This window comes from Prinia subflava, chromosome 3 (genome assembly GCF_021018805.1).
Source record: "Prinia subflava isolate CZ2003 ecotype Zambia chromosome 3, Cam_Psub_1.2, whole genome shotgun sequence".
In the NCBI taxonomy this organism is placed as follows: Eukaryota; Metazoa; Chordata; class Aves; order Passeriformes; family Cisticolidae; genus Prinia; species Prinia subflava.
In genome coordinates this window covers 33,594,079-33,618,906 of record NC_086249.1, presented here as the reverse complement: position 1 = coordinate 33,618,906, position 24,828 = coordinate 33,594,079, and the positions used below count along the sequence as shown (strand labels likewise).

The window sequence follows — 24,828 nt, the reverse complement described above, 5'->3', positions numbered from 1 at the left end:
ATTCTCTTAAATCAAAAAAGACATTGACACTGGTAGGTAAAAATCTCCTGTATTATTTTCTAGACAAATATTAGTTGTAATAAATTACAGTCTCATACAGGCATTAATTTAGTATATCAATTTGTGGACTGACACAGGAGACATGAAACACTGAATGATTTACAATATTTAAATACACACACACAATAAAATAATAAACTATTTTCTCTACTATTACACCTTGCATAACTGCTTTTGAAGATCATGGCCTCCACCCACATAAGGATATAAAACAAACAAATTCAGTCTTCAGAATAACTGAGAAATAAAAAGCAAAAACATACCACTTCTTTAAGCTTTGCTTCAATTTCTTCAGAGGTTAGTTTTTTGCTTAGTGGTGTTTTTCTTAGCAACATGTCACAGTAATTAGCAAGAAGCTCAGGGCATTTGGATTCAGGCTGTGTTTTCAATCCAACACTAGATAAAAGAAGAACAGTATTTCTTCAAACCATACAGAATCCAGCTATTCTGGAGTAGTCACATTGCTAACAAGACAGGCCACTCTCTCCAGATCCCCTTGGGAAGGATCCTGGTGGTGAATTTATATCCTTGTTAAACTAATGAAAACTTAGGGATAACACCCTTTCTTCTTGAAAGAAAAAATACTGCCCAACTTTCAGACAGCTTCCACAGCTTATTTTAACTGATTACAATTTTAGAACAATGAAGTATATAGGTGAAACTACAGTTTGAAACAACAAAATATTGCATGGAAAGAAGTACTCCAGTAAAGAATTAACAAATGCTACAGTGAAATGTTTCACTCATCTCCTCAGTATGCTGCAATGAGGTCTCAAGAACAGCCTCCTGCACCACACTTCACACACTGCAAAACTCAACACATCTAACCCATAGTAACAGGATAAAATTATTTCATCACAGCTATAAAGGATGGACTAACAGCTAAGAGATTAAACACAGACTAAAGTTGAACAAGATGCTGCAGTAGACAGACTGTGGTTCTTCAAAACGCATCAGGAACAGGTATCGTTCTGAACCTGTGTCTAGACTGGTGAATAAAACCAACGGCAAGGACCAATCCTATTCCTAGAGTCAGATGGCACCAACTGACTGCTACCCAAAGGCCCACAGCAAGCTCAGGAACCCATTTTTCTTGCTCATTATTTCATCCTCTCATCAATTAGCATAGACAGAGCTAACACTCTTCACACAACTTGTCCTTTTTTTTAATTCATAAGGCAGCTTGCAGGCTAATGGCTTCTGCCCTCCTAAAGACCATTTGAAGTACAAGTGGATCACAAGTCTTTTGGATATTACAGAAGTTTCATTTTGCTCAAATCAGGCTGCATATCTAAACAACTTCAAAATGCTTGGGAAGACAAATGCTGAACAGAAAACAATCACAATGGTTTCTAAGAAACCAGTAGGCTGGATTCACTTTAGGAGTGAAACAGTTTGAATGAGGTATCAATTGGGATGGTCCCAGAGGAAAGGAAACTATTGGAAGATACCTAAAAAACTCCTCTGCCTTATCTACATTTATGCAAAGTATAGAAAGCAGGGATCCAGTCTTTTGTGACAGCATTCCTCCAATAAATACAAGGAGAGAGACTAATCCCTGTTCAGGCTTGCCTTTATCCGAAACCAACCCCAGAATATGAACCACGATGTTGGACAGATATTTACAACCATCCACTCCTAACCAGAGGCAATTGGAAAGGGAAGCTGGCAGCCCAGCTACGAAAGCTTTGCTTCCTTAGTAAATCAGACAACAAAATATATTTAAGCAATCCCAAGCACCTAAATGTATACAAATTCCTTCTCAAGTGGCACATCACACGGTAAATGTTAACAATCAATTAACTGACTGCTACCTTCTCTTGGCTGAGTTAGCAGAGCGGGCACTGTAAGCATGGTCCTTCCTCTTGAGTCACGCAGGTCTGCCTAATCTACTGGAAGTTGTTTAAACTAACCTGGTTAATCCTGCACTGAAACAAAAATGCAACAGCTGGACAGGTCACACTCACAACTGGCACAGGAGGAGGTGGAAAACAGCTTGTGGATGGTTACACCTTAATCAGCCACAGTTATTCCCATGAAGATTACTGCCTCTTTTTTCCCCAGGACCTTTGCTGAAGTTGCAGTGGAGTTATACAGCTGAGGTTTTTGGAATTAATATTCCAGGAAGACATTATGAACTTCAGCTAACAAACTGACTCATAGTATAAAAGAACAGATCCCCAAATACTACAGATAAATTAAAGCTGAACCAGGCTGTTATTCACTGATCTGCTTCCACACAAAGAGAGTCTTACCAGAGGTCAATAAGCAATCTGAAATTCCATAATGCAAATAACACAAAGCCCTTTTAAACACAGCATTACTTTTTGAAGAGACATTTTAAAAACCTTGATTCACATAGAGTTTACATGGCTTACCCTTTTTGCTTCAATGGCAATTCAAGTTTAAATATTGTAGCATCATTCACAACTGCTTTGTACGCCTGAAAAATAATTAGATTATTGGTGCTTCACTCCATTTCTCTCTGATATGAATTGCAAAGATTTTCTCTTTTTACACTACTGTAACATGGAATTAATTCAATTTTTTTATTAGCCCAAAGCTTGCAGATTCCATTTTCAATCTGAGAGTTCAAATTCGATGACTCAATTTCTCAATAAATTGATGTTTTCCTCTTTTCCACTACCAGTTTCCTTCAAACAACAACTTAAGAAGGGATTACATGGACCATCTGAAGTCATGAGACAAATTCCAAACACAAGTTATTGCTGAATCGGACATCATGGTTCTCAATAAGGTCATCTTCTACTGTACACGCTCTACAACATCACAAAGCTCAATATATTAAACTTTATGCAGCACTACAACAGAAATTAAAAGCTCCTCAGTTGGTAGTAAGTTTCATCAATATTTTAGTCTGCATATTTAATAGAGTAATGGCAGCTTCTAAATTTAAGAGTGAATGGACACAAGGGTTTTGGAGACATAATAATACAAATTGGAACAATTCTTACAGTGAACAAAAGACCAGCAGAAACACATACCTTATCTCTGGCAGTAAGAAATCTTGGATCATCTTGAAAAGCTTCTTTAACCAACTTGCTAAACCGATTAAATAGCGTGAGCAATTGTTCTACATACTTCTCAGAATCCTAAAGAGGCAAAAATCAAATAAAAAACCAAGGCTCCACAGAATTCAGTGTGAGCACACATGTAATTCCCTAATCTGTAAAAACGCTGTACTGTAAAAAGCCAGTATACTGTGAATGTACATTTTATCTTTAGTCTATGGACTAAAGAGCCCTACAGCATGTAGCCCTAAACATGGACTTTCAGGATAGAATTTCCAATATATATTTAAAAGAAAAAAATCTGTAACATTCAGATAGTATACAGTAACGTTCTATTTTAAAGGACATTTTCAAGGATCAATAAAAGACACATGCCACATCCTAACTGCTGCAGACACCTAGGGCTCCTAGATCCAGAGAAAAAAGGATGATAAAAAGCTGAAAAAATACAGTGGGCAAAAAACTCTTATAATTTCCACAATGAACAACCACTCTTAGATTAAAAGCAGATTTCAAATTTCTTCAGAAAGTTACTAATTCTGGAAAAATTGATTAGGTTTCTTTAATTAAGATTCTAGTATAATTGTATTGTATAAGCATCCCACACACTTAATTTATAACCTTTACTGCAAATTAGAATCACTTTTTAAAGCCAAAACTTAAAACATACAGAATAAAAAGTGATCCTAAAGACATTTAAAACTTTCAGTTGATCAAAATTTGATCTCTAAACAAAAAAATCTTACAAATTATTTCCATTCATGCATTTGTCCCACAAATAAGAGAATATTTAACTACTGCAAATTTGTTTTCCTGTTGTTATTTTACTAAAACCCAATACACTTACAGTAGTAATAGTTTCAGCAGCTGCTACCATGTCTGCAAGTCCAGCACTAACAATATGTTCTTCCAAATCTTTTAGCATAGGCTCTATGCCATTCGGAACTTTATCCATCAGTGAAAACATTAAATGCAACTCTGAAAGATACAAATACTGATGAAGCCACCAGTCAAAGACTTGTATAAAACCCAAATACACTGCATTTCTCCTAGGCATGTCTCAAGTGGGCCATTAAATATGTGAAGAACAGATAATCCAATTCATCTCTTGAAAAGAAAAATGTCTTAAGTACAGTTCTAATTCTGGTCCTACGAGAAGATTCTTTTGAAGGCAAAAAAAGATATTTATTATAATGTAATGCTTGCTTATGCATATAGTATCTTACATAGTATGCTAATGCATATAGTATCACAAGCTTGACTCAGATCTCCCTAAAACCAAAGCCAATTTGGATTAAGTCCAGGTTCTATCTGCCTTCAAATCCCTGGCAAGAATGTCTTTCAGCTGGAAGCCTACAGGAGTTTATGCAGGAAACTGTATGGATTCAAGGCATTTTTAGATTTTAAATTAAAGCCAAACACACCTGTCTGTGTATATGTTTCAATACACTTACAATCCTTTTTTATAAAAGCTTGCAAAGTTCTGAAGTAACCAAAACTGAGTAATGCAAACAGTAAGCTCTTCTTCCCAAAGAGTTTATCTAGTTTTTCAGAAAGTTACAAGTACAAAACTTCAAAAAGTGATGTGCTTTATATTTATCAACTTTTTGTGAAGATATTTCAATACTGCTAAAATATGTGTGTGTGTGTATATATATATACACTGAAACATCAATAATCATCTTGACAAAGCTGTCCACAAAGAACACTGGAATTAAAGAGACCAGAGATTTGAACTCAGCATGGCAAAGGACTTTCCTTCATGAAGTAGAACAAATGGATGCTGATTATTTTTTGATAAAAAAAAAATAATAGATTCGCTTAGTTCCTCAATGTTATGTCTACTGTGAAAGAGGAAAAGTCAGAAGCCCTGCCTTTGCTTTCTCCTCTGCATTACTTTTGTCAGCAACAAACATCAAGATCCCATCACCACTGAGGATGAAATATGCTACCATCATCTGTACCGCAACAGCTGCTGCAGAAGCAAATAGAAAAGCACAGAGAAGAAAAAAAATCCTTTTAGAACATAACAATGCAAATTCAAGAACGGAAACTACAAACAACTTTGAGTAGGAACTTGCAATGGTACTACAGACAACTTGTAATGGGCAGAATGACAGCATTTCAGGAACCAGAAAACAAAAATGTAGTTGGAAGCATTCTCAGCTCAATTTAGATCTGCTGTAACAAATGGCAGCACTGTTTCACCTACAGAAGTCCAAAAAGCTCAACTTTTACTGGATCTTTTAATCTAGGCTTTTAAAAAGAGTAAGAGGGAGGAAAAAGGGCAGAAAAAGAGAAACAAAAAGATATGGGTTTTTGTTAAAGAGCTCCACATCTGTTTCTGTACAGTAGTGATGCCATAAATAGTTAAAAAAAAGGTCAGTGGTTTCTCTTAAGAATCAGTAGCAAAGGAAGACTCCAGGTGCATCCCTAAGACTACAGGATCCAAGAGGTCATAAATTCTTCAAAGCAGATTTCAAAGTAACAAAATCAAAAGGAGTATTTTACTGGAATTTCTCTCAGAATACATTATGACACTGAAGAGAAAAGAAACCATGCTGTAGTTGTTGGGGCATCTAAAGTCTGCCTTCATTCTGTATTCATGAAAGCCAAGCATACTTATTTCTGTTGCACTTCAAGGATAAAATTTAGGCCTCCCTTCCCCAAGGCTGTAAGCAAATAAAACCACAGAAAGTCACTTCTGAAGTGTTTGCAAGCTATGACATTTTTGATAGATTTTAGTTGGAAAACATTATTCCTTCTTGTTTTTGCCCAGCATGTAAATATTACTTAATGTAACAAGAGTATGTGCCCAGCTTACAGCCAAAAATCCCCACCAAAACAGCCCTTTTTTGCTGTTTAATAAAGAAAACATCACTGAATTCTTTGGGGCAGATAATATCAGAAAGCCAGATGCACAAGCAAAGCACAGCAGAGGACACTATCAGATGTATACCTTCCTATATGTAGCTCCAGTCTTTAATTACATTTCAGTCATGTGCACCTGCACTCCTCATTGAAGCATTTGAAACAGTTCTTACAGACTGAAGGGAAGTGCTCTGCCACCAAGCACTACCACAGGACAGCCACAGCCACAAGAGAGGGCTGTGTGAATATTACAACAGGTTTCTAAAGAAAGGTCCTTTGGCAGATGAACCCTTCTGAAGCTCTGCATTTACATAAGCCTCCTGCATTCTCCCAAAGGCTGTAATATATACTCGTAAGAAGTTTCATTGCTTGCTACATTTAGCTCTGGACTACTGCCAGAAATCGTGCTGCTAGATGAACAGATCAGTATGACATAGTTTTGAGGTCAAATATTTTCTTAAATGCTGGCTTTAGAAGTGAGTATTTTCTATAATATTCTAAGTCATAAAACAGTTTTCTCATTTTCATAGAAATGAAAACCTCCGAAGACATTAGTAAATACTCCCTGGCTGCAGGATACCAAGACTTCAAAGAAAAATTAACCTGTGATTTTGGGTTGGTTTTTTTGTCATTTTTCCTACCTCTTCCTACCTGAACATTTTAATGATGTATTGAGTTTGTTTTATCATACAGGACCAACAGAAGACTTCTAAATCACATTAACTTCTCAATTCATGGCAGCAAAGTTAAACAAAACCTCTGAAAACTTTCAAAAGGCAGAGTTAACTTTCAATACTCACACTGATATCTATGTAACAATGATGTAACTATAAATTTTTGTGGGATTGTTCAGGTGCAATAATATTTTTATATGAAACACTACCACCATCTATTAAAAACAGTAATTTGATATATCTACACACAAATCTATTTTTATGCAGCCCATGCAGGGTTCACCCTGCACTGCTCTTGAAGCTCCACTTACTTTCTGTTTCATTTCGTTTGATCATGCCTTGGCATTCAGCTAAAATAGTCTCTTTAAAGGATGTCACCAGGGCATTGACGCAGCACTCCATGAGCTGAAACATATTAAACACAGGATTAGCCCACGCAACCACCTGAATGCCAAAGTCTGATGTGTCTCAGGTTTGTCATGACACAAAAGCTAACTTGTTCTCAACAATGAGCTCTATAAAATAACTAACTCCTTCACTGATTCATAAAAGTATGTGCAGTTTGAACAGAATCTATGCAGGAACCATATTTCTTCAAAATGTTTAGGTTAGTAAATGTGGCAATGTCTCCTCCAAACCATTAATGAGCTTAAGTATTTCTGTCGACTCTTCTCTCTCAAGGGAGTCACCACTTTTGGAACAGTAACTACCCTACTTCATTTCCAAGTATACATCCAAGAGCTAAGAATAGTTTCCATTCCAGCATACCCTATTTGGACCAGGCTGGATGGCTTCAACAAGGCGTTAGGGCTAGAACAGAAACTGCCTGTACACGTCACAACCATCTCTCCTTTGTCAGCCTCTTTATACGGGCTACAATTCATACCTGTGCAAAATCAATGACTCACAGCTTAGCAAAAGGTGTAAAGCACATTTTGATCCACTTCAAAAAAAGGATCAGATTTAAAAGGTATTTATTTAAAATAACCTGTTTCCTGAACTAATTTTAACACAGACAATTATGACATATTCATTACAATTAAATTTTTCTCTTGGATCTGAACTGTGTAAAAATTGCTGAAGAAGGAAGAAGCAGAAGGAAAGAAGAAAACCCATCTTTTATATTAAATGGCCATATTTCAGCCTAAGAGGAAATATATTACAGCTTCAATGAAATTTCTATTGCTCCTTTTGATTGCAATGAACAATAACTCTTTCAGGTGTTCTAAATGAGCACTGAGAAATCCTCTGCCAAACAGATTTGACAGTTTATTTTCAAACATAATTCTCATCCATTGTTAAACATAGGAAAAAAATCCACCATATCTAACTCAAAATGAAAGAACAAGAACCAATCTGAATAAAAACCTGCCTGTTCAGTTTTTACTTTTGATCTACATGTCCTATTAAAACACTTGCAGAAATTGTAGATTACCAGATTGGAAAGTAACGCGTGGTTTTGCGCGTTTTTTATGAATATTTATGAATAAAAAACATAAAATAAACAGTTTCAATTTACTGCTATCAAATAATACTGTAACACAAAACTAAAAACTGCAATACTATATAACTATGAAATACATAATTTTTATACACATTATACTCACTGCTTCAACAGAGTTACATTCACGTCTTGTTTCTAAGTATCGTAGCGCTCTTTTCTCCTCTTCTTTTAGTTTAGCATCTGCCTGTGCAAAAGTAGAACAGCAATCATTTTAAGTACTAACACGTTTAGTACAAAGCTACAACAGAATTTTTACTTACATATTTCATATAATTCTGTACACCGTTTTGTTGTAAATAAGAAGGAGCCTGTGTTCTATAAAATCTCTCTGTTGAATCCAAATATGCCTTTTCAAAGTTATCCCGATATATCTGAAGTTTATCTTCAGGATTAGAACAAAGGTTAACTGCAAAGAGAAAGTCCAAACTTACTCTCAGGTCTTGGAAATTTATGTGGCTAATAATAAGCAAATTTCAGTGAGAGAGTGAGACTTGTATTAAAAGGCTGCATTGAACAATTTGAAATATCTGATAAATGGACTCTGATCACAAAGGTAACCAAATTTGGCCAATCTTTGCTCCCAGAAACATTCAGATCAACTACAGCAAACGGGAAAAAAATTCACACTTAGCTCCAGCACTTCAGACATTCAAACTTGGTAACCATAAATACACATACAACTGCAAAATTCTAAGGAAGGAATAAAAAAGCTTAGCATAGTGCCTAATAAAGTGGAAAGTTCTCCACATGACTGAGCAAAAAGCTTCTCTTAGACACTGTTTTTGAAATCACGATGTCTTTTAGACTTTTTTCTTTGTTTTGCAAGAATGGAGACAGTAGCTTATTCCAGTGCTTTGGAAAAGTTTCCACTTTCCCATAACTGTTACAGAGAAATGGATAGTCATTAAATGGAATATTAAAAAGTTTAGAGCTTGACTTCTATATAAAGCCATATTAGAGAGTATTAGCCACAAGTTTAGTTCAACGGGCTGTAAAGCTTTCAAAAATAGCAGGCAATAGTGAAATATCACAGAGGTTTCAGATACACAAATCTGTTCTGCAACAAAGAAAAAGACGGAAAGTCTTAAATGTAGCCTGTTTAGCACTTCTTCAAACTGTCTAAAGAATCAGAAACAGTACGTAAAGGAGTACAGACTAAGTGATACGTGAAACCCCAAAAGGTCAGAAAGTACTCTTTGAAAACACTGATTTTGCAGTAACTGATACACAGATAAATCACTTAGAAGCTAAAGATTATAAACAAAAATTATATTGGTATCATGTATCAACACGCAAAACAAAAAAATCAATACAAAATGCTGAGAATATTCCAACCCTACCACCACAACTGCCACCTTTGTATGAAGAAAATTAATTTACTTAAGTGAGGAGGCAACAGATCAGTGTGTGCAAGACGTACCATATGATTCTCGAACTCCAATAACGAGCTGGGAGTCAAAAGCTTCTCCTAGTCTTTCAGCATGAACTAGCTTCATTGCACTGTCCTGAAGTCTATTTTTAATATTTGAAAATATGGATTCATTCCATGTGTCTAGCATGAGCTGCATATCAGGAAGAGAAAAAAAAATCCTGTCAGAAAGGTACACGCAGACTTAAGTTTGTGCAAAGAAATACAATACATCAGAAACAGATATCAAGCAATTTATAATGTAATTTTCAGGTCCTACACAGCAGTTCAGCTGTGTCAGAACTTGATCTTGCTCTGAACTTGTTACAGAAGTTATATTCAGCTCCCATTTTTAATTTATTTTATGTAACTGGACAGCTAAAGGAATCAATCATGAATTCATGTATTCATTCCATATTATTTCTACAGTTCTTGATAATAGTCAAGTAACCTTTCCAGCAATACAATGTATCAGGAATTGTAATACCAGGGGGTACTTTTGAAGCAAACACCCCAATGTAATTCACCATTTGGCAGGTACAGTTTTAGTCAAAACTAAAAACTCAACTAACACCACAGTTACATAAAGAAAAAGACTGATGGTTTTATACTGCATTTATCCAACAAGAAAGTCCAGTATGCAAATAATGCATCTGTAGTTTATAAAAAACTCCACATCTCATCTAAGCACTGCAAAGTTTTAAGATGAGTTATGAAGGCTCTTATCAACATCTTCAACGCTCAATGTGCCCCTTTATATTCCATTGTGTGGTTTATTATTTTTAGTGATTGCTCCAAATGCTGCTGCACCGCATTACAGGATTGGTGCAACTTCACCTTGAGCTACAGAAGGCCCTCAGTGCTGTTACTGAGGGCAGCTGTGCAGCAAAGCTCCCCGGCAGTACAGCTCACCCACCTTCCGAACTATGCTGTCCTCCACATTGGACTTCTTGTTGCTGCCCTGCTTGCCCATCAGAGTGATCTCTAACTGACAGAAGGGCTTGGGCAGAATGTCGCACTGCGTGAAGAACTTGCGCCACTCCACGATGTAGGCTTTGAGCAGAGCTGTATCATCCTGGTGACTCAGCACTCTCTGCAGGTGGGGCGAGCAGGGGAGGGAATTTATAAATCAATTGATGCACAAAATATAGGCTTTGTTTATGCTGAAAATAACTCCCCATGTAAAACTGAAATATACAGATGTATCACACTAAGAAAGGCTACACACTGAAGTGCCATTTGGTTTCTTGAAGTAGTTATTAACCCATGTCATATGGCTCATTTCTAAAGGGCAAAGAAAGCAGCAAAAAAAGTACTCAGTAAGTTCATATTTTCTAAATTAACGTTTTTTTCCTCCTTTTAAGTCATGTGCAAGTAAAAAAAAAAATCTTTGTCTAAAGGCATGTGCTGGTACAACCATATTAAAAAGAATTAACATAAACCTGTAAGGACTGTGTTATATTCTATACAAAGACAAGTTTTGATTCAATGGCATCTACAAACCTTTCATTAGAGCCAGACAGACAGTTAACATGTATATTTTATTAAAGCCTGAAAACTTAGCTACATTGTGATATGCTATCATAATGCCAAAAAACCCCTGTCTATCAAATAACAGCCAACACAAACCACATCAAAAGGCCTCAGCTCAGCACAGCATTTAGGCATGTAAGCAGGTAGGCTGTGCAACTTAAAAATCAACACTTATATACCTGGTTATACAAAGGCCTCTATAAAAAACTATTTTCTTTGAAGCAAAGCCTTAGTGGTGTAAATCACTTCACTAAAAGGATAAAATAAAAATGTACAGAATCCTTCTAAACCTTTGTCACAAGATGCTTTAGGATTCTTTTAATTTCACAACAACTCCCTCTTTTAAACAGCAAAAGATGTTTTCTGTAGTGTGTGTTCCAAACACAAGAGCCTCCTTTGAGTCTATTGACAGAGTCACTCGTTTGGAGGGAAGCCCATAAAACTGGACAGCTGAGCTTGCCGAGCCGACAGCACAGATATTTGTAGTACACTGTACATATGGCTTATTTTAAAGCCATCCACCAACATGTCAAAATAGCACTGAAGATACATAAACTTTTTTTCCAGACAGTAATTTCTTATGGAAAATTCTGCCTTTAGAAGTTTTCAAGTGGAAAGAAATCCCATAAATACTGTAGGATAAACAAAAATAATGCTGTGTTTGGGTACTTTTTTTCATATACCACAAAAATCACTGCCCATCCCAGCTTCAAGCACTGTGAGAAAACAATGAGCCAGGCAAATGCTCAAGGCTCTTCTTTTTGTCAATAGAAGTTTGCAGGGTAATTACAATCTCCAGAACATCACAAAATTTCAAACAAAAAAAGCAATGCATTTAGACCCAACAAAAGTCAGAATTATTTGGCTATTTTTTAAACGATGTGAATAGAAGTTATGAAACATTAAGAACTTACTGCTTGTGCCTGTTTAATAAAATCAAGGATGTCTTCCTTCAGAGCTTGATGGATTTTTGCTGGACCTTTATCATCCCACAAGCAAACTGCATGGACATCTCTAGAAAACAATTTATCCACCTTTTAGTAACAGCTAGTCAAAATTTAATGCTGTAATGTATGAGGCCTTAGCAGTCATCATTTCAGCATGTCTAAGAAATTAATCCACTTTCTATCTGCCGTTGTTAAACAACACACAACTAGATCCCAGTGACACATAGGAGAGAAGCATGTTTGGGGAAGAGACTGAAGCTCTAAAGAAAGTCCTGGAAGCAAATAACTGCAACCTATCTAGGAGAAAGCTACGGTCAAGAAGATGTGTAAGACAATTCTGGTTTCAGTCCCTATTCAATAATCCTTATTGAATTAAGAACAACTTTTAAAGCTTTTCTTTGACAAAGACAGACATCACTTGCCAGTAACAGCATCACTACTCATTCAGCTCCTGCTATTCTAAAATGGTATCACGAACATGCAGCCTTCCCTGACAGTTTCACAATCCTACAACATCCTATGAAGGCAACAGACCTTTCTTGAGAGAAATTTGAACCCTGAGGGATCAGGTAATTTAAAAGGTAATTCAATTAGTTTAATAAGATCACTCAAAACATTCCATGGCCGTGGTAGCACCATTTTCAAGTTAAAGGCTGCTGGAGAAAAGTTGCTAAGCAGCACTGCAAAGCAAAATTCTGAGTTTTAATCAACATTGCAATGAAATTTTTCCTACCTGACAGCCCAGCAAGTGTATCTTAACTCCTAATCTTTCCATACTGAAGACTAAATAAAGCAAGTTACACTCCTAACCACACATCATATACAACATGGCTTAGTAAGCCTTTTTTTGACTCATTACCATCCTCTGGTTCTTCTTCCACCTCTCAGTAACAAGGCCACATCTCTGCAGAAAAGTACCCCTATAGTCTGAAGCTATTAGTTCGTTCCTACGTAATCAATACACTTATTTCAACACAAAAGCAGCTTTTTTAGTTTAACCAAAAAGACACAACTCGCAAATTGCTTTGACACAGATTGAAGGTGCTGGCCGAGGGTTTACAGAGATCTAACCTAACTGGTGAGACTTACACAACACTCACAGGCAGAAAAGGTGTTACTGTATTTAGAATGCCATTGTTTCCTGACAGCAGTGAAAAAAAGCAGTACTGGATAATTATACTCAAAGGCCATGTAGAAGACACCTACAGATTTTGCATTTTTATTAAGAAGCTTAACAAAGAACACTGTCCAAAAATATAAACCTACGGAAGTGGGATTTTTTTTCCCCAAATAGCTTTAATTTAGCCATGAAGTTATTTAAGTTCTATTCAATAATTCAGCTACAAGAAAAAACAATAAAGTTTCAATTCCAATGCAGAATTATTGAACTAGTTATTAAAAATTAAAGCAATGACTCAGAACTGAATTTTTACCTCGACTATACCACGTCTCTGGCAACTACTACAGCAGAGACACCCTAAGATATTAAAGCCCATCACATGTCAGATTACTCTTCCTCTTGGCTGGCAGAAAGGTGTAACAAGTGCATTAAACTGGGTGTAAGAAGAGTCACTACATTGTCCTCACCAAAAAGAGCAATAAAGACAGAGTGCAACAAGACTAAATTTGAAAAAAAACATACTATTGTGACAGATTTTAAGAAGTGAAAGAAGAGTCTGCAGATTTAAATTATGACTATATTTGAGGACAAATAACTCCATTGAGGAAAAGATAATTTTAGATATACTTCTGGTATTTCTTTTGTAACTCACTTCCATATCATGTTTGCAAAAAATCACACAATGTATGCCACAAAAAATAATCACCTAAACTTCTGGAAGAGCAACTTCTTGCTTTTTGGAAGGAAGAAAATGGAAGGGTTTATAGAAAGCACACTAATACCAGCATTGTTTGAAAACTCTTATATTTAATTCTTAGGGTAAGTATTCAAATTAAACCAGTTAAACTGCACCACCCTGTTACTTCAGTTATTTTAGAAGAAAGTCATTCAAATCAGAATAATATAACATTCAACAAACTGCCTTTAAATGAATTTACTGACACAGCAGTAGGCATTTTCTCTCTAATTCTAACAAAAAGTTTGTGGGCAGGTACAAAACTTGTTTAATATGGTCAGCTGAAGTCAAAAGCTATGCTATTTTTTCTCCATCCTATTTGCAAAGACCTGAATCTCAGCAAAGCTCTACTTTTGCGCACTTACAGCGATGCTGGCACTCACTTTACCCCTTAATAAAACTTAAACTAGTATTTTTGTTCTGTGTTTCCACACAATCCGTGTGACATAGCTTCTCTCTGTATCAGAAGTAGTTCAATAACTGCATTCCCATCAAGCATGAGGATGTAAGATACAAAAAAATGACTTACGAGAACAGATCGAACCACTGCTGCTTCGTGACAGACTCCTGACGAAGAAGTTTCAGAACGATTGGGCGCATGAAATCCCATTTGTCCTCAAACTGAAGTGAACCTTTATTCTACAAGAAACAACAAAAAAGTATTGTTAATAAACCAGTATCTTATTTGAAGTTATCTTTAAGGACTACAGTTTCTACAGTTAACATAAAAATATTTTCCAGGTGTCCCTCATAAGCTAGCATTTAAGCTACACCACCGCAGCTGAACAACACTTTTCACAATAAGTATTATTTTAAGAAGTGACAGAGCTATTATTTGTTTCAAAGAAACTACCAATTTTTTCATTTAATCACTGCATCAGCTACAATGCAAAGTTCTAGCAAGTGTTCTTCAGCTGTTAGTGGAGTTATACACAGACAGCATGGATGATACCTGGAGCAGCTTCACTGTTCCAACCAACATTACCTGCAACGGAAGTCAGGAGGTAGCTGTGAACCTGTCTTCAATAAATTACCCTGATCCAAATGGCAGCCAGGAGTCAGGAATGGTATTGTGGATGCTACCGTGGACCTTTTTTCTCTCAGTGTGCATTTGGCATCAGCAGCAAAGAGGCAGGAAGGAAGCAGAGTAACGTAGGAGCTGCTGTATCGCAGACTCCCTTCCTGTGGGTTAACTGGCCACAAGACCAAGACTACTGCTGGTGCAGATAAAAATTATTTACACCATGGTGAGAAATTTAATCCAAGGTAGATTTTTCAAATTTACGATACAAATGAACAGGAAAGCTAAAGAAATGAAGTGCTTCCATATAATTCTGATTATTCTGAAAAATCTCACCACAGTATCCAGGCTAACTTCCATTACTTAAAAACCCCAAACAACCCAACAACTTTGAGAGAAAAACAGCAGTTCTACCACGTATGTTGTGATTCTATTTGCTTAAAGCTCCACATTCTAAAAAGAAAAACCTGCAATTAAAATAATACACTGACTGAGAGCTCTGTGTCAGAAAGACCACTGGCTGAGTTATCTGCAGGGTTATGTTCCAGTGCACTGTTTACTTTTGAACAGATCATTGTCTTGGCTAGAAATACTACATTTGACAGAATTCACTTCAAATAGAGCAACTAACACAGTCTAACTGCTTGAAATTCTGATAAGTGCACTGTTCTGCAACTAACATCTCTTCAGATAAACAAGCACAAGCAGCACGCCATGTTCCTTCAATCACCTCCTTTTGATTAATTTCTACATGGAAATTTACAATTAAATCTGTTATTTAGTATTCAGAATAAGCACAGTTTGGCAACCATATCCCCTGGTGTTCCCAAGTGCAAAGATTCCTCATCTTCAAGCTATGAAGACGCAACAGGCACCACAGTAACTATTTTTACAGCCACAGCACCTGAAGGCCTCACAGCATTGTGGTAGGTACTGAACACAGCTTTTATGGAATCAGCTCCTGTTGATAAAATCTACAAATCTTTCAACATAAAAAATAAAATAATAAATTGTTTACCTATTCAGAGACAGTTTTACCTACTATTTTCCACTGCAAAAAAAAAGTAATTTGAATGCATCATTTTTGAAACTCATCAACTAAATGCTTCCCCTATATAAAGCCAGCTTTACAATTATTTCCTAATGTTTGATGCGTTGCTCCAATCTTTCCTAGCCCCATGAAAATTGTTAGCTTCTGCTTACAGATACTTCCAAGTCCCTCTTTAAAGGATAATGAACATAAAATATCCACTACTGAACAGCCAGAAGTTCCAGAAAAGGCATTATAAAAAAAGTAAAAGCAACTTCCTCAAAAGTTTTCCTTTTGAATGAAACATCAGAGAAGATCCCTTAAGATTTCTGGAACAGGTAAAAAAAATCTGTTCTGCAAATCCTGACAAATGCAATTCAGCCCTTCACCAAAAACAGCTGAAGATAAAACCCGAATGCTCGATCTTTGTGAATAGGATTAGTTTCACTTTAAAATATAGGGAGAAAGAGGACTGCAAACACAACTATTTATATGATTTAGATTGTGATTACCTACCTAATCCCAAGAAGCACAAAAAAACCTCAACTACGGTTGTAAAAAACCCTGTGTCCACTTTTAAGCAACATCTGTCTACTTAAAAAGAATTTCTCAAATAAAGCTTATCCTGAAATCCCATTAGAGAAATTTAGAACTTTGTTTCCTATACATAGTAGTAAATTTTTCCACATTTCCTTCTTTATTCTTTAATTAGGCAGAAGATGAAATAAAAATTAATGGATGAAAAATCCTACTAAACAATTATTTACGTTCAATAAACAATTCACAGAAATACAGAATAAGCTGAGTTGGAAGGGACCCACACGGATCATGAAGCCCAACTCCTGCCCCTGCATAGGACCATCCTTAAGAGTCACACTGTGTGCCTGAGAGCATTGTACAAACGCTTCTTGAACTCTGCCAGGCTGGTGCTGGGACCACTTCCCTGGGGAGCCTGTTCCAGTGCCCAAACCCCCTCTGGGTGAGGAACCTTTTCCTAACACCCAACCTGAACCTCCCCTGACACAGCTTCAGGCCATTCCCTCAGGTCCTGTCAGTGTTCACCACAGAGAAGAGATCAGTGCCTGCCCCTCCTCTTCCTCTCACAAGGAAGCTGCAGACTGCAGTGAGGCCTCCCCTCAGTCTCCTCCTCTCCAGCCTGAACACACCAAGAGACCTCAGCCATTGCTTATATGTTTCCCCACCAAGCCTTTTTCCATCCTTGTTGCCCTCCTTTGGACACTCTCCAATAGTTCAATGTCTTTCCTATCTTGTGGCACCCAGAGCTGCCCCCAGCACTGGAGGTGAGGCTGCCCCAGCTCAGAGCAGAGGGGACAATCCCCTCCCTTGCCCGGCTGGCCATGCTGGGCCTGATGCCCCCAGGACAGGGTTGGCCCTCCTGGCTGCCAGGGCACTGCTGCCTCATGTTCAACCTGCCACAGACCAGGAGCCCCAGGTCCTTTTCTGTGGCACTGCTCTCCTGCATCTCATTCCCCAGGCTGTCTGTACATCCAGGGTTGAACCACCCCAGGTGCAGAATCCGGCACTTTCTCTTCTTGAACTTCATCTGGCTGGTGACTGCACAGTCCTCTCTGACTTGTCCAGGTCTCTCTGCAGGGCCTCCCTGCCTTCAAAGGAGTCAGCAGCTGTTCCCAGTGTTGTATCATCTGGGAACCTGCTTAGAGTCCCTTCCAGCCCTGTGTCCAAGTAATTTATGAAATGCTGAAGAGCACAGGGCAGAGGATGGAGCCCTGTGGAACCCCACTTATGACAGGTCTCCAGTCTGACATCACCCAATTCCCTATAATGAACCAGTTGCTCACCCATCGCGTGTGTTTATCCAGCTGTGGACTGGACATTTTTCCAGAAGGATGCTCTGAGAGACAGTATGGAAAGCTTTACTGAAATCAAAGAAGATTACAGCAACATCATCTGCATAGATTTAGGCTTCCATGACATTACAATTTCATACAGCAATTACAGGAAGAAAGGGTGCATTAAATACCACCTACTGTGTATCATTCCCATTCATTAATTCCATCCCTACTAGTGCACAAGAGAAAACACATTTTATAGTAGAAGAGGAGGTCAAACAGTGGCAATTCTTAGTTGTTACCAAAGTCACACATGCCATTTCTGAGCAGTATTTCCCGGGCAATTTTTCTTTCCTACTTTACTTCCAACCACAGTTCCAAAGGAAAGGTAAACAGGACAGTAAAGCATATTTTTGATGAAATAAAATTACTCCACTTATCAAATCTTTTCTGAAAACACAGACTACAGGTGATAGTCACACCCTGGCTAAGTAGCCATTCTAGTGTTTAAATTTTAAAGCTTTGAAAAATAACTCCACTTATGAAATATTTTGATTTAAAATTTACTTCTTTAAATTTGTTCATAAAGATTTAAAGTTCTGTGTTAACACTGAACTTGAAATACATACTACTTTACACATTATACTTTTCTCTGTTCAATTCTATGCATAAGCACTTAAACATAACAGATGTAACAAGGCAAGGCAATACACCAAGACCTTCATGCTCCCCCTTTGAACCTCAAAATGTCTCTTTGGAACTCTCTTTGCTGTGTACTCTCTTTATTTCAGGCCACAGAGAAATTCAGCCCTGGTCTCTGCCAGATGCTCTACACAGAATTGTAGAGAAGCAGCATTCTCTGGGTCTTACTGTACATCTGATCTGCATCTGAGTAACATCTTCACCTTTACGACTTCATTGTTTTCAGACATTATTTATACTAAAGCCAGCTCACAGAGGGATGAAATAGGAAATATGATGTCCTAGATGGAAACAAGCACTGTCTGATTAATCTCTGCTTCAAGTAGCTCTGAAAATCAGTGTAATGCTTGTAGCAAGCTTCTACTCAAAGCAGAAAAGTAGCCATAGGAAAAGCTTTTGTATGTAACTAACTAGCACACAACACTCCCTAGCTTCTTAAGGATATCCTAAATGGAAACAGCCAAGAAGAAACAGATCTGGAAACATGTACTTCAAGTCAAAAAATTCAAAAACTTCAAATGTGTTCCTCGTTGTCAGTGACAAACAGTTGAAACTGATGCAAAGGCAAGTAGCAATTCTCATTTCATTCAAGCTCTGGGAAAACTGTTGCTTCCTTTGCTGCTTCTCTCCTAATACCAGGCTCATGCTGGAGTTCATCTTGCAAGGATAGACTCCTGCACTTGCTGGCAGCTCCAGTAAGGCTCTACAACAGTGTCAAGATCTGCCAGCGTGGATATGGCTACAGGTTTTCTTTGTGCTACAATAAGCTGAGGTGCTTTCTGCTCCACAAACTGGAGAAAAACTCAAATGTCTTCATGTCACATGGGTGAATTGGTTTAGAGCATATCATCACTGCAAAGAGAGCAAGTTACAAGTCCTACAGGGGCCCTGAAATGGAAGTACCCCACTTTAAAAATGTCACGTGTGTTGAGACAAAAAACTCTCGGGGACTCTGCTGGAAATGGCTTGGTCACCTACCAGAAAGGCACTGCCTCAACGAGGGAAAGCAGCTCTGCCACAGGTAGGGAAGGCACCAGCTGACCCTGTAAGGGCTCTTACTAAGTACTGCAGCATTTCCACCACATTGCAGTTTGTTCTGTCTCAGGATTCAAATCTCTCAGGATTCAACACAATTGGTCATTCTAATCTGGCATTTAAAGAAGGTTCTCCAAGAATATGCTCCTCACTAAAAAAAAAGAATTTACAATTAGGAAAATTCAGCACTTGTGGAGTTTGAATGATGCACTCTAAAATGATGACAGCCAGTCAGATTCGCATTCAGCTGGTATCTGGTAATAGAATCAGAAAGGAATATTTCACATGATTTTCTCAACTATGCAGAAAGCTGAACCAGGATGGGGGAAAACAAAAGAAAACGTTCAGGTCCTGTTCATGCCAGCAAAAACTAAGACCTGTCTATACCCAACTTAGATTTGACTATGCAGACTTACTTGGAGAAGATATGGAAGAAACTCACAGATTTTAACACCTCTCCTTTCTTAGCTTGGGATTTTTACAGTGCCCAGACATTGCTTTTTTGCCCCTTAAAGATGAAAGCAGAAGTATGTTCGACAGGCTCAGATGGCACAAGGCACTGCCAGGCAACACGGACCTGGAATCAACAGTTTGCTTCTCAGAGAGCACTGACAAGCGGAACTGGGGAGCAAAGGACCTTCCCTAGTTCTAATTCTCACACTGGTTTATCTTCTGCCATAAACAAAGGCAAGTCACTGTATAATCTTTCCTTCAGTAACGTGGGAATCATACTTCATTCTTATTGGGAAACTCACTAATTGGTCAGCTAAGTGCTTAACCACACTCAGAGTGACCAAAAAGATCTATTTTAGAAGATATATCCCTGCAGCATTTTTTCCTAAAACATGCTGAGCATATACATCTTATTGTCAATATAAAAGATAGATGACGCAAAGGTCAGTGACAAAAGCATGACTAGTTAACACAAGGACTTCAGTTTGGCAAGAGCCATCTCACCAAGTCAAGGCACCTCTGTTTTTATGACTTATTGCTTTTTCAAAATAGCTGAGGTGGGACGCTGACAAATCCCACTGGTCACTGTTTCTCCTATCTGCTGTGGGCTATCCCACCACGTGTATCATCAAAGCACATGTTGGACTTTCCAGAAATCCTCAAATGTACAGCAAAGAGATGGTCTAAAACATTAACAAGTGGATAAAATGTCTGAGCCCTGCTCTGAACACATGCTTTTCCACAAGAAGGACATTTCTTCTTCTGGGACGTTATTTTTTTCGCCTGTGTTTTTGGGTTCCTCAATTTTAGATTTTTAAGTATTTTGAAGTATTAGCTGCTTAAATATCTACCAACCTCTTACAGGCATAAAAAGATACAGGAATTAATTAAAATTAATTTCAAAGAAAGATTTTTAAAAATGTATCTTTTTAATAGAAAGATTTTTTTTTTAATATCAGGAAGAAACAAGGGGATAAATTACTTCTCATTTCTTCACACGGAATGTCTCAGAGTAATAAATAAAGCCAGCAGATTCAGGCTAGATCTATACATCCAAATTAGGTCAGGTTAATAAAATGCAAGCAGTACTTCTTCAGGACCACAATGAACTACTATACATAGCGCTGAACACATGTTTATGCCTATATTTATCTATATCTTCAATTGTCAATTCCTCAAGTTAAGCAGGCAGCCTGCCCTTGGCCTATCACAGCACTGTAGTTAACCGGTGCTGTAGAAACACTTACTGGAGGCATTAGTAACAGTGGTTTCAAGCAGGCCCATCCTCCCTGTGCTAGCATGGCCTCAAAGGCCACACTGAGTCTTCTCATACATACCGCAAAGATCAGGACAGGCAGTCCTGAGCTCAAACACTGCACTGTCCCACTGAAATCTTCTGTTTCGACCTGCGGCAGCTTGGGGTGACTGACATCTGCCATCAAACGCCGGGAAAGTGCTTGAAAACATACGACTACAAAAGCAAAGCTGCTTAACGTAAGCGAAAGGCCTCCGGGAGTTTCCCTTTGCAGGAAAACTGCAGGTAACAAAAAAACTGGAACACGGTGCCCACCCCAATAACGGCACCTGCCCTCAGCGAAGACATTTTTCAACTCTTTGTTTAACTTAAAACTCATTTTCCGTACACCCGGATTTTCTTAAATAAACAAAGAGAAGTCACCGTGCCCTGTCTATCTGCACGACGCAACGCTGTTTCCCAACGAGGGGTGTTTGGGAAGGGAGAGCCGGGGGGCGGGAGCGCGGTGCTGGCAGCAGGCAGCAGCCGCCGCCGGGGCCGGGCCGGGCCGAGGCCGGCAGCCCAAGGCCGCTCACCTGCGGGGGGGCCCTGGGAGCGGCAACTCCGGGCAGCGGCACCCGCGGCCCGACCCCGGCCCTGCCCCCGTCCCCGCCGTCCTGCCCGGTCCGGCCACCCGCAGGGCCGCCCGGCCCCGCCGCCTCCCCCTTCCTCCCGCAGGACTCGGCCGGGCCCCGCTCTCACCTTTAAGAGATTAGACGTCGCCATGATCCCCACTGCGGGGCCTCCCCGGCCGGCAGCCGCGGCTTCTCTGCTCGAGCTCGGTTCGGCTCCCACCGGCCGCTGCCGCTTTACATGGCCCCGGGCCGCCCGCCCGCTCGCCCGGACCCGCGGCGGCGGCGGCAGCAGCAGCACCGGCGGCGGCGGCGGCCTCAGCGTTGGGCTTCCCTGTCCCGCGGCGAGGCTCGGGGAGCTCGGCAGCGCTGGGACCGGCCGGGCACTCCGCACGCAGCCGCCCCTCAAAGCCTCATGGCGGCGTCCGCCCGGGCGGCGCTCGGCGGCCGCGGCTCCATGGAAGGGGCCGGGCCCACATGATGCGGCGCCGGGAGCGGCCCCGCCGCCCAGCGCGGCTGCGGGCCCGCCTGCAGCGCCCCCTGCCGGCCGCCGCCCGCGCCGCCCGGCCCGGCGCCGCTGCCCTCAGGGACCCGCGGGACGGGCTCGGCACGGAGCCCGCGTTCGGCGGGACGGGGCGCTGCGGTTTGTAAGGGCAACTTGACAGCTGACTGACTGACTGACTGACTGACTGACTAACTAACTAACTAACCAACTAACTAACTAACTACGGCCCGCCGTCCTGTCCCCGCTGGTGCTGCGGCCCCGGCCCCCGCACGCCCGGCCGGAGGGAGCGGGGGGCACGGCGGGCACGGCCCCGCACGCCGCCCGCACCGAGCCGTGTGCTGCGAAGCCAGGTCGCTGCCCTGCACCCAATCTCCGGCTAAGGCGCCACGCTTCGTGCCAGTTGTCACCAGTGTTCAAGTTACAGAATGAGAGACTGTGTAAGTGTCTGAAAGAGGGGTGTCAGGAGGATGGACCTTCACCACCAGGCTCTTCTCAGTGGTGCCATGCAATTGGGAACAAGAGGCAGTGGGCACAGAAGTTCCACCTGAACATAAGGAAGAACTTCTTTACTGTGAGGGTGACTGGGCACTGGAACAGATTGCCCAGAGAAGTTGTGGAGTTCCCCTCACTGGAAAACGAAAGAACAGTTGACACAATCCTTTGTTCTAGGATGCTTGAGCAGGGCGGTTGGACCAGATGATCCCGTGTGGTCCTCTCCAATCTGACCAGTTCTGTGATTCTGTGATTACAGCATCTTCAGAGTTGGAAGGGACACACAAGGTTCATCAAAATCCAACACAAGGGAATATTTAGTAGGAAAAGTTTGCGTTTAGGCACCTTTTGAGAAGGATTTTGAAAATTTAAGGGTTTCTTTATATAAGACAGAATCTCACTTTTCTCTTAAAACATTTAGCGTTTGCATAAAAAATTTTCTTGAAGAAAATTTCAACAAGGTTTTCATACAGGCTCAGAGCCCTGAGTGCTGATGCTTCCTGTTCAACCTGGCCTGCCCTGAGTCATTAGTATGGACAGCCACATCACTGGCCACCAGGGATGGCAGCCCTCCCTTTGCCTCTCCTGGGGCACAGGATTTGAAGATAAATTCATATTGCAAAGGATAGGGACCCTGAAGTGTAAGAAAAGCTGTAACAAAATATTTAAGAAATGTGTATACTGTTGTGCAAGTTTTGATAATGCTGACCAAATCTGGCCTACACCCTTATTAAATGAATAAATCGTGGTAGTCCTATTAAGGCCTTCTTTTAATTGAGAAGTGAAAAGGAGGTGTTGAATAATCTCCTATTTTGACAAGGTTTCCAGCTTCCAAATGCTCCGATTAGTTTATTATTTTTTCTTTGCTGTTATTATATGTTCTGTACTATCAGTAGTTAAGTATCTGGTATTTATTGCACATGCAATGGACACAGTTTTGCATATCATATGTAATTATGCAATATAGATCTAATTGTGCTATGCACTTTTCATTGCACATATGTTCTACAACAGTGCTGAAGTTAGGAGGCCTCCAGCAGGGGCAGTAAAATGTGAGACTTCTGCATTTGTGCTTCAACCTCTCCTCTCTCCTGTCTGTGTATTATATTACAGGTAGGTAAGTACCAGAGAAGCTGAGATACAGGTAAATATTCTACAGAATGTCACATGGAGGCAGCCATTTCTTTGAGCCACTACTCTATGAACTGATTCATTCTCTTTTGCCCAAATCCTTAAAAAAATGTGAGCATTTCCAATTATTTGATATTTTTTTTCTTTTCATTTTCTGTTAGTTTCTTTTTTAATATATGGTTGCTATTAATGCCACAATTCAGTGATGTTTCTAAACTGCTTTTGATATACAGATCCAGAAAATGAACTGCTACAGAAAACTTCATCTCAGGTCTTTTTGATGCAAAGCTTAGAGTATAAAACCACAAATCATTAGAATGCTGTAACTGCAAATTTTGCTTAACCAGCTTTGAAGCTCAGTGAAGTTGGGCAGTGTTTTAAAATGCTATGTTTGAAAATGATGGATTTCTCAGTATTTGCACTTTTCATCCAAACTTATAAAATGTTGCCACAAAAGTGTAGGAGTACCCAGTGTACTTTTCATGGTCTGATCTTTTCTAAGTCCCCTTAGGGACCTGGTAGACGTGATGTAACATTTACGCTGCTGGCCTGGATGGGTCAGCAATGACTGTACTGAGAGTTCGTGCATCCTGCCCAAATATGCTCTTGTGAAATAGTTATGAGTAGGCTAGCCAAGGAATAAAGAGAACTTGAACTTCTGAGAAGCAGAGAGACAAGGAGACACTGGTACTTTTTACTGATATTAAAAATAGTGTGCATCTCATTTTGCATGGTTTACACAATGATTGTAATTGTTGGGGTTTTTTTCCCTGAAGATCTGTGCATGAATGATCTGTGAAGCAAAGCCGTCTATGGGTCTTAAGGTTATATAGTAGTTTAGTACCACTTCAGGGTGCTTTGACAGTGTTCAGTGTTACACAATATTGTTTTATTTGC

The 24,828-nt window shown here is 39.6% G+C and overlaps 1 protein-coding gene across 1 annotated transcript in view; it reads right to left on the bottom strand.

The window, feature by feature from the left end:
* The window catches only part of CUL5 (cullin 5), a 31,512-nt gene extending 9,232 nt beyond the window's left edge, over window positions 1–22,280 (bottom strand). The window contains exons 1-12 of the mRNA XM_063394590.1: window positions 21,934–22,280; window positions 14,415–14,524; window positions 11,997–12,096; window positions 10,466–10,642; window positions 9,562–9,703; window positions 8,402–8,547; window positions 8,245–8,325; window positions 6,949–7,042; window positions 3,940–4,070; window positions 3,066–3,173; window positions 2,439–2,503; window positions 324–456 (exon numbers count right to left, since the gene is read on the bottom strand). Coding sequence (XP_063250660.1) covers window positions 324–456; window positions 2,439–2,503; window positions 3,066–3,173; window positions 3,940–4,070; window positions 6,949–7,042; window positions 8,245–8,325; window positions 8,402–8,547; window positions 9,562–9,703; window positions 10,466–10,642; window positions 11,997–12,096; window positions 14,415–14,524; window positions 21,934–21,957 — 1,311 coding nt within the window. The 5' untranslated portion in view covers window positions 21,958–22,280. The remainder of the gene's footprint in view (window positions 1–323; window positions 457–2,438; window positions 2,504–3,065; window positions 3,174–3,939; window positions 4,071–6,948; window positions 7,043–8,244; window positions 8,326–8,401; window positions 8,548–9,561; window positions 9,704–10,465; window positions 10,643–11,996; window positions 12,097–14,414; window positions 14,525–21,933) is intronic.
* Between the last annotated feature and the right edge of the window lie 2,548 nt (window positions 22,281–24,828).